This window comes from Phodopus roborovskii, unplaced genomic scaffold (assembly GCF_943737965.1).
Source record: "Phodopus roborovskii unplaced genomic scaffold, PHOROB, whole genome shotgun sequence".
In the NCBI taxonomy this organism is placed as follows: domain Eukaryota; kingdom Metazoa; phylum Chordata; class Mammalia; order Rodentia; family Cricetidae; genus Phodopus; species Phodopus roborovskii.
The window spans coordinates 2308483-2317819 of record NW_026125278.1 but is presented as its reverse complement, the minus strand read 5'-3'; the positions used below and the strand labels follow the sequence as shown (position 1 = coordinate 2317819).

Genomic DNA, 9337 nt, shown 5'->3' with positions numbered 1-9337 from the left:
GTGAGCTAGAGGACAGGTGGTTATAGTGAGATGATGACTTGACATCTAAAAGGTGAAATAGTTTCAAGGTGTGGCCAAGGGAGTGGGTGGCTGCATTGGAGTAGAGGTGAACATCAGCAGAGGCAACAAGGTCAAGGGATGAAAAGCCTAGCTGCCCTTGCGGACCTACCTTGAAGCTACCTCCAAGGCACAGCAGAGCTTGGAACAGAGAAGCAAAGCCAAGAGCAAAGTTCAGGGCCCTTGGGAGGGAGCTATAGGCACCTATACAGCCACTCGGCTCCTGGACTATGGAGAAGTGAAACTAGCTGACATCGTGTGAGCGTCTGTAGCTTACCATGCTCTCTACAGACCGAGCCAGTAATCCTCCCAGACAGGCGTCACATGAAGCATGTGCCGTTTCTGTTTGTTTCTTTCACTTATCGAGAGCCTCATGCAGCCCAGGATGCCGTCCAGCCTCCACCTCCCAAGTGCTGGTATTGCAAGCACATGCCAGCACACCTGGCACAGCAAATGTCAACGTGATTTCTGTTTCCATGTGTGAGAAAATGCAACACAGAGAAACGGCCCCTCACAAAATTACAGTATGGGGTGTTTTAACATAGTCCAACTGAATAGAACCAGAATGTACTGGATATTGTTGGGAATGGGGTTGGTTTTAGAAAGACAATGAAAATGTTTCAGATGCTCTCCTTTTATTGCCCATGAGGTTGCAGCACCCAGTAGTAAGCCCTTGCAAGAGGCTGGGGAAGGCACATCTCTTCACATCAAGGCTTCTGGCTGCTCCACGCCTTGATGATTTCTTCAGCAGCATCCAGTGTGCTGTCTTTCTGCAGATTCATAAAAGAACTGTTGTTACATACCAATGTAGCAATGTTTAAACACTGAAGATATAACCACGTGGCGGTGGTGGTGACGGTGGCCCAGGTCTTTAATCCTAGCACTTGGGGGAATAGAGGCAGGGAATCTCTTGAGTTTGAGGACAGCCTGAGCTGCATAAAGAAATCCGGTCCCAAAACAAAACAAAACCCATAGAAGACATAAGAAAACATCTAGTTTTACATGGAGAAACCATTGCAAAGTAAAAACAGGCAAAAACTAAAATGTGAGGGGTGGGAAGATGGCTCAGTGGTTAAGGGTATGTACTGTCTTTGCAGAGGACTTATGTGGGGTGGGTGGCTCACAAAACTGCCTAAAACTCCAACTCAGGGGCTAGGCTGACCTCTTTTGCCCTACATGAACACACACACACACACACACACACATTTTTAAAAGAAAACAAAAATTAAAAAACTGAAAGCAGCTATTCAATTACTTATTGAGACAGAAGCCAATGAGTTCAGAGGTGACTATGTTGGAAAATAACAGGCCACTTCTCCCCACTTTCCAAGACAATCTTTCATGGCAGTTGTTAGGTTTAGTTTTAATGGCTGCCATTAAAACCCAATCATATGCTCAGGTTTCTATTCCCTTATCTGTGAACATTGTATTATTCACTGTATTTTGCCTTCAATAAGGAAAATAGTTCATTCTAATCAATACTCTGGGGAAAACTGCTATGATTATTGAAAACCAATCCTCTTAGCTTTTGAATAGGCAATAAATGTTTTGTTTACATTCTATTAGCTAAGAGTGCTCTGTTTGCATGTATGCCTGAATTCCAGAAAACGGCATTAGATCTCACTATAGATAGTTGTGAGTCACCATGGGTTTGCTGGGAATTGAACTTAGGACCTTTGGAAGAGCTTTAAACTGATGACCCATCTCTCCGGCCCAGCAATGCATGTTCATGATATAAAAGTAAATGGAAGAGCTAATCGTAGAAATCTAGTCTTATGTTTTTCTCTTCTCCTTTTCCCCTCTCCCCCCCTTCTACCAAAATGGTTAGGCAGGAACGCCAGCTTCTGGGGATGAGAGAAGAGGGTACCACATTTGGAGGCTGGGAGCCCAAGCAGGGCAGCCATTGTGCATGCCAAAGGTGCTGGCACCAGCAGAGGTAGTTCTGACCTGACACAGGGGTCCAAGTTGGTGAGGCGTCTGTGTGGCAGGGCGGCCCATGCAGGGTACTGACGCTGAACAGAATAGGGAGGCCCCTACCATGAGAGCAGAGCGTGCCTAGTGTGGGGTATAGAGGCTTCGAGGACGGTGAGGGAAAATGGTAGAACAGGGTCTGGGGTCAAAGTGTGTTGGTACGGTCATCCACTGAGAGGTTGTGTGTGTGTGTGTGTGTGTGTGTGTGTGTGTGTGTGTGCGCGCGTGTGTGTGTGCATGCACACTCGAAAACATGCATGTGTGACTGGCCAGAGATCAATCACACACAGAGGCAATAAGTAATTAAATGATGGGAACCAGGCTTCACTCTTGAAGAAGGATACAAACACAGAAATGGAAAAATTACAATTAACCCTATGATAGTTTTCAATAAATTTGGATACAAATAAATACAGATGTGAGAATATATGCAATCAGCTCTGTCTGCCCAAGGGCTCTGGTTCTCAACCAACTGAAGCTGTGACAAACATGTGACAAACATGTGAGAGAAGAAACTACACCTGCACCAAGCGTACACATGTTTCTTTTTCTTGTTATGATTCACAAACAATACACTATAACACCTATTTGCATGGCGTTACATTGTATTAGATTGTAGATGACTGGAAGTATACAGAAGGATGTACATACATTATAGACAAATAATGTGCCATTTATGTAAGTCAGTTGAATATCCTGGTAAACACAGACGGGTGGGAGTATGAAACTAATCACCCTTTGTCACAGAAGTATGACTGGCATATATAAATGTGCATGCATACGGATGTATTTATATATTCTCTGCCTCTGCCTACTGGGAGGGCTGAGGAACAACAATGCAGAACAGCAGTGAACACTCTCGCTATCTAACTCTTGATCTAAAGGAAAAACTCCACGCTAGGGCTGGAGAGCCAGCCCAGAAATTAAGAGCACTTGTTGCTCTCAGTGGGGACCTGGCATCGGTCATTTTCACAATGCTCTGAAGGTTGCTTTGTGCGTGTCTTTCCTTTTTATTATGATGCCCTTTGAAGATGGGTATCTCGTGTCTTGGTGATTACTGACGGTTTTCTGACTGAATGCCCAGGGTGAGCCCCTGCTGATCTGAGGAGCGAATGTGCTGCTGTGTGACCTAAAGATGCATTTGTAGAGTTTTAAATTTTTATTTACGTAATTTCATGTGCACTGGTGTATTGCCTGCATGTATGTCTGTATGAGGGTGTCAGATCCTCTGGAACTGGAGGTACAGACAGTTGTGAGCTGCTGTATGGGTGCTGAGAGTTGAACCTGGGTCCTCTAGAAGGACAGCAGTGCTCTTAAGGGCCGAGGCATCGCTCCAGCCCCATGGATTTGCAGATGTTTAGCAAGGAGGGACTGGGCAGTGCTACAAGGCAACAGAGATTCTCTCTTGTTCATCGGTGAGTTTAATACAACTCTAATGTAGAGACGAAGAGGTCAGCCAACTGAATTACATGGCCTAACTGAAGACCTTTCCTCCATATTGCCTCAACCCAACTTTTGGCAACACTTGCCAGATACATGAGGACATCCGCAGCCCAGGGAGAGTTCCCTTCCACATAGCCTCACGGTGTTTAAACGACACGACTGCGGACTTGTGTCCTGCGTCTCTCTCTGTGGGAAAGTCCGCAGCTCCTTCTGTTCTCAGCATTTGCTGTCCACTGGCTTCATCTATTATTTGAGACACAGATCCTTTCTAGGCATTGTGTCCTTCTACCATTGCTTTTATGACACTTGGCAATCCTTCCCTACATGCTGGCTAATCTGCAAAATCATTTTATAACTCTCCTGAGTTATGTCCAAGAAGAGAAAAGGGTAGGGCCGTGTTTACTGGTTTAAAACTGAAGTTGGTTTGTGTTTTTGTTTTTCAAGTCCGGGCTTTTCTGTGTAGCCCTGGCTGCCCTGGAACTCAAACTCACTATGTAGATCAGGATAGCCTTGAACTCAGAGATTTTCCTGCTTCTGCCTCCCGAGTGCTGGGATTAAAGACGTAGACTCCCACTCCCAGCTAAAACTGAAGTCCTAAGGTGACGTTTTCTCCTTCTGTTGATTATGTTTGTATTTTCAAATAATGTGTTTATAAAGGTGGCCTCTGTCTTGTGTGGCTCTGTTGGCTAATTTTTGGTTTGATGATGACAGACAGTCACAACCATGCTCTGAACTTTGGTATTTGGGGGAGGCTGATGATATATTGTAAGATACTCTCCTAATGCTAGGCTGTATGTAGCAAGTAGCCTCAGATCTGAAAGGAAAATGGCTGTGACCCCAGCTGCGCTGCATTGCTAAGATATGCTGTTCGGCCTTGAGGTTGTGGTAAATTCATTTTCAACATGAACTATTTTTAACAAGACTTATCTGGATATGTCTCCATTGTAAGTGGAGACACACTAGGACTTACTTTAGGCCAACCATTATGATATGCTTTATTAACCTTACTTTTTCTTTTTTATTTTAGTCAATCAGGTAATCACATTGTTCTATTGTAAATACTTATATTCTATTTATGGTAAGTCTGCCATATTGTATGGACAGGTTATCCCCAAAAGTATAAAATAGTATTTACCATTGGGTGGTGGCAGCACACTCCTTTAATCCCAGCCCTCAGGAGACAGAGGCAGGTGGATCTCTTTGAGTTCCAGGACAGCCAAGGCTACATGAAGAAACTCTGTCAAATAACAAAAACAGAACAAAACAAAAAAGTTTTTATGTTATGCTAGACAGACTATAGATGAATGAGTTGAATTAGTACAGAGGCTGCCTCAGAGTGTTTTGAGTAGTCATAACATGCATGTTGTGTGTGTGTGTGTGGTACTTGCATGTGTATGGGTATAAGTGTGTATGCATACCTGTGGAGGCCTGAAACAGGACATTGATGCCATGTTTATATATTAAAGCAGGGTCTCTCACTGAATTCAGAGCTCGCCAACCCGGGGCTAGTGTAGCCAGTGTAGCTTAGCCTGGGGATTACAGGCCCCTGCCCATGTCTTGCTTTTATGTGGGTTCTGGGGATCTGAACTTCGGTGCTTTCAAGTGCTTTCTCCACTGAGCCACTCTGAAGCCCAGTAATAATATCTTAAAAACAGCACATCTTCTAGGATGGTCAAACGGTGATGAGTGCTCTCAGCTAGCCATAGGGACATCTTTCATTTTCATTTTAAAAAATTCATTCATTCATTCTTCTTTTTTTTACAGCCATGTGTCTGTGTGAGCACATGCCACATGCAAGGAAACCAATGTGTGCATATCCTTCCACATAGGCCAGAGGAGGGTGTGGGATTATATTGGTTTCCTCTCAAAATGACTTAAGGATGGCAGCTCCCAACACTTGAAGAGTGAGGCAGAGGACTGTCATGAGTCTAGGGGCAGCCTGGGCTACAGAGTGAGGATCCCCCCTCCTCCCCCCCACCTCAAGAAACCACAAATCAATAAACAACAACAACAACAGCAGCAACAAAACAGCAAACAGAGGCTGAATACTGCTTTACAGTTAACCTCGTGGCACCAAGTCAAATTCAACAAATGTCACTTCATATGCATCACTTTTAGAAACAGGAAAGAAGCGCTCTATAAATTGGAATAAAAGACACATTTGTGAGACTACAGAGACTTACTTTAATGAAGCAAAACCGCACCAACTTCTCAAACTGTGGCTTAGACTTGGAGTCACAGAATGCTGAAATGGGGATGGCTGACAGTTTCTGGAAAATGAGGGAGAAGATGGATGCACTAGGAAGCTACACACATTAAAAATGCATACCTTTGGTGGCCATAATTCTTAAAAGGAAAAACATTTTAAAATCCCTCAATGAGTCCGAAGTGGACTATCTGGATAAGAGCAGGATGCTGGCTCACATAGTTTACCTGTCACTGGGGAAGCAGAGGCAGGCAGATCTGTAAGAGTTTAAGGCTAGCCTGGTCTACACGGCAAGTTGTAGGCATGGTGAGGCTACATGGTGGGATCCTGACTCAAAAAAAGACTGAGCTAAACTAAACTAAAATTTTTAAAATAAAGAAAAGGGGAGGAAACAAAGCTAGAATTAAGGGTCATTCAAAGCACATCCAACTCTAAAACAGCACAGCAAAGGTCAGTAAACTTTACCTTATTTTTCGTCATCCACTTCACAAACTTATAGTCATAAGGCTCATCGCTCTTCATGTCAGAGAGGTCAGCATCTGCAACCACAGGGAAAGGTGGGTGGAGGAAGAATTATATTTGAGACAAGGGTTTCACTTAAGCCTGCAAGATCCAAATTTTCTCCTGACTCACACAGGTTTGACCTAGAACATTCTAGAAGTTACTGAGAGACTGCACTGGAGTCTTCACCTGACATGAGCATGACTGGTTACTGAGGCAGCAGTCACAGTCAGTGGGCCATGCCTGTCCATGTAGCTGCCAGCACAGGGAGAGAAGGGCAGGGCGCAATGGGGGCAGAGAGCTGTTGCTCCATGAGAAAGAAGACCCCATGAAGCTAATCTTTGTCAACTCTCAGTGAGTATGAGACAGCTCCAGTGTCATACGGCTGTCCTGAGAATGTGCTATTTACAGAGTTCTGAATACAAGACCTGCCATTTCATATATTTTCAATAACTGTTAAGCAGTCAGCCATTGCTCTTCATTGTAAGGTGTAATGGTAATTGTGGTTTATATTTACTCTCTCTCCCTGTCATTTTTGAGATAGCACTTCCCACTGTAGTCCAGGCTGGACTGGAGCTAAGGCCTTGAACACACAGCACATGTCCTGCCTTAGTTTCTTGAGTGCTGGGATTACTGATGCATACACCGTGCCTGGTTATTTTCTTTTTAATTTTGATTTTTAATTGTGTGCATGTGCATGTGCATGTGTGTGGTATCCAAGAAAGAAGAAGAGGGCATGTGATCCCTGGAGCTGGAGTTACAGGCTGTTGTGGGCTGCTTTACTTGGGTGTCCGGAATTGAACTCTGGTCACTTGCAAAGATCAATATGTGCTCTTATCTACAGAGCCATCTCTCCTTTCCAAGCCCCCTGGCTACCTTCAATCTTCGGCTACCATCAGAAGAAATTCTAGTGTTTTATTTTTAGAAAAAGGGGAGAACTAAATTCTGGTATAGGAAACAATTCACACACACAGTAAATTAAATTTTGTTCGTGTGAGGAGAGCTTGAGATGTTAATATTTCCCCCCTAGGCATCGTGTCATAAAGAAGGGACCGCCTCCCATCTCCATGACATCAGAAAGGGTTTTCCCCCATCCAAATGCTCCCGGCTTCTACCTAACCACACTGTATCCAGAACTACGACCCAAGCAGGACGGACCGGCTCTGGCAATGTGGAAAGGCCGCTTAGTACAATACTGGGATAATAACTCTTCCGCAGAGTCCATTGTCTGGGGGGAAACCGGACACAGCGAGAACCCTGAGTGTCATTCCCTAGGCGCCCTTGACCTATTTTCTCAATAAATACATCTGGGTGGAAAAATCTTGGAGATTTCAGATCGAAAGGATCCTGGTGTAGAGAATTGGACGCAGGTCAGATGAGAGCCACAGGGTGTCTCAGTCTAAACAAGCTTCCTGTAAGGGAGGGGGGGGGCTCTTCACCAAAGGAGGGTATGTTCTACAAAGGCTCACAGCAAAACCTGTGAAGGGCCCGCTCCCCTGCAGCCCAAGGTGGGGCCAGAGCTTGGGATCAGTCCCTGGAAAGGGACTTCGAGCCTCAGCCACAAGAAACTCTAGTATCTCGGTGCTGTGAAACCTGTGATAATGAAGAAAAAAAAAAAAAAAAACTACTAATGTCTAATGCTTGTGTATTATAAAATGTTTCCCATGTGAACAGAGACAAGGGAGACCATCCTACTTCCGAGTTTCCTCCACTTCCTCTTAAAGAATTGATGTGCATGCTGCCGCACACACAAAAAGCTAACACACAATCATTTATTCGTCACCTAAAATTGAATCTTCTGTTATTCCCTCCGGTTTCTATACTTTAGCGTAAATGAGAAACTTCTGTTTTTCAAGTTCAGTGGCATATAATGTTACTACAGTGTAATATATTGAAAACTATATTAGAGCGATCACAATCAGTAAAGGATACCCAAAAGTCTGTTATGAATAATATTTTTAAATATTACAGAAACACAAGTTTTATGTAAAAGATGTGGGAACATGACCAAAGGGCTGGTGCCTGGTGACCCTGGGTAGCTGTGAGGGGCTCCAGGAAGAGGCAGAGGGCCTTTCACCTCAAGTGCATTGTGTTCGCTCGATTGTTCCTGGATGTGACTGCACGCCTCCTGTGACAAACTTTTATATATTCAGTTCATAAGGCATGTTTATTCCCGCTGGATGTGATGACACAGCAATGGAACCCGATCTGGTGACAGGGTGAGTTGAGTGCTGTCCTCAGAGTCCCCCGAATCTGGATGTGTCCTTCTGCCTTGCTTTCCTGTCAGACATAATCTACACCACGTGCCAGGCAACTGTGCTTACACTGGCCTGTACTGAGACAGTTCTGGGAAAGGGCTGTTAATATTTAGTTCTGTTAATATTTAGTATTGCCTCTGGGTTTTTTATTTACATGTTTTTCTGAACTCAAACAACCTTCTTTAGCTTTGGACCATGGCTTTGTTATATCCATGTATAAAAGTACTCTGAAACTGAAGTAAGGATGTCTATAGCATTAGACTGTAGTCCAACCCATTCTCTAAGGTCCTCAAATGCTAGGTTTTATAGACGGATCTGCATAAATTGGCGAAGGTCAACAAAGATCCATATGAAACATTGTTATACTTCCAACTTAAAGATTTGCTGGTGGCAGAGCCAAATTCCTGGAATCCAGTTGCCTGGAGAAGTGATAAAATGGGGTCAAGACCAGGCTACAGAAACCCACAGAGACAGCTGACCTGAACAAGGAGGAGCTCATGGATCCCCAGACAGATAGCTGGGAAACCAGCATTGGACTGACTCAGATTCCCTTATGGAATCAGGATGTATCCCTGGTGCACAAAAGGACTTTGGGAGCACATTTCCCATGGAGGGATACTCCCTTAACCTAGAGGCAGGAAGGAGGGCCTAGTCCCTACTTCAAATGACTTGACAAATTTTGATAATCCCTCCTGGAAGGCATCACCTTCCCTGTGGAGTGTGTGTGGGGGGATGGGATGGGAGGGAGGATGGGGGGGCATGGGCAGGAGGGAGAGGGAACTGGAATCGATATGTAAAATAAGAAAAATTATATATATATATATATATATATATATATGATTATCAATGTCAGATAACAGAGAGCTATGCATGGGTCAGCAAAATGGCTCAGCCAGTAAAG

General features: G+C 44.2%; 1 protein-coding gene across 4 annotated transcripts in view; it reads right to left on the bottom strand.

Moving 5' to 3' along the window:
• Positions 1 to 687: 687 nt before the first annotated feature.
• Kyat3 (kynurenine aminotransferase 3) overlaps positions 688 to 9337 on the bottom strand; it is a 41940-nt gene continuing 33290 nt past the window's right edge. For all 4 annotated transcript variants that reach the window (XM_051194670.1, XM_051194664.1, XM_051194657.1 and 1 more), the window contains 3 exons: positions 6143 to 6216; positions 5655 to 5741; positions 688 to 827 (listed from right to left, as the gene is read on the bottom strand). In XM_051194670.1, coding sequence (XP_051050627.1) covers positions 765 to 827; positions 5655 to 5741; positions 6143 to 6216 — 224 coding nt within the window. In that variant the 3' untranslated portion in view covers positions 688 to 764. The remainder of the gene's footprint in view (positions 828 to 5654; positions 5742 to 6142; positions 6217 to 9337) is intronic.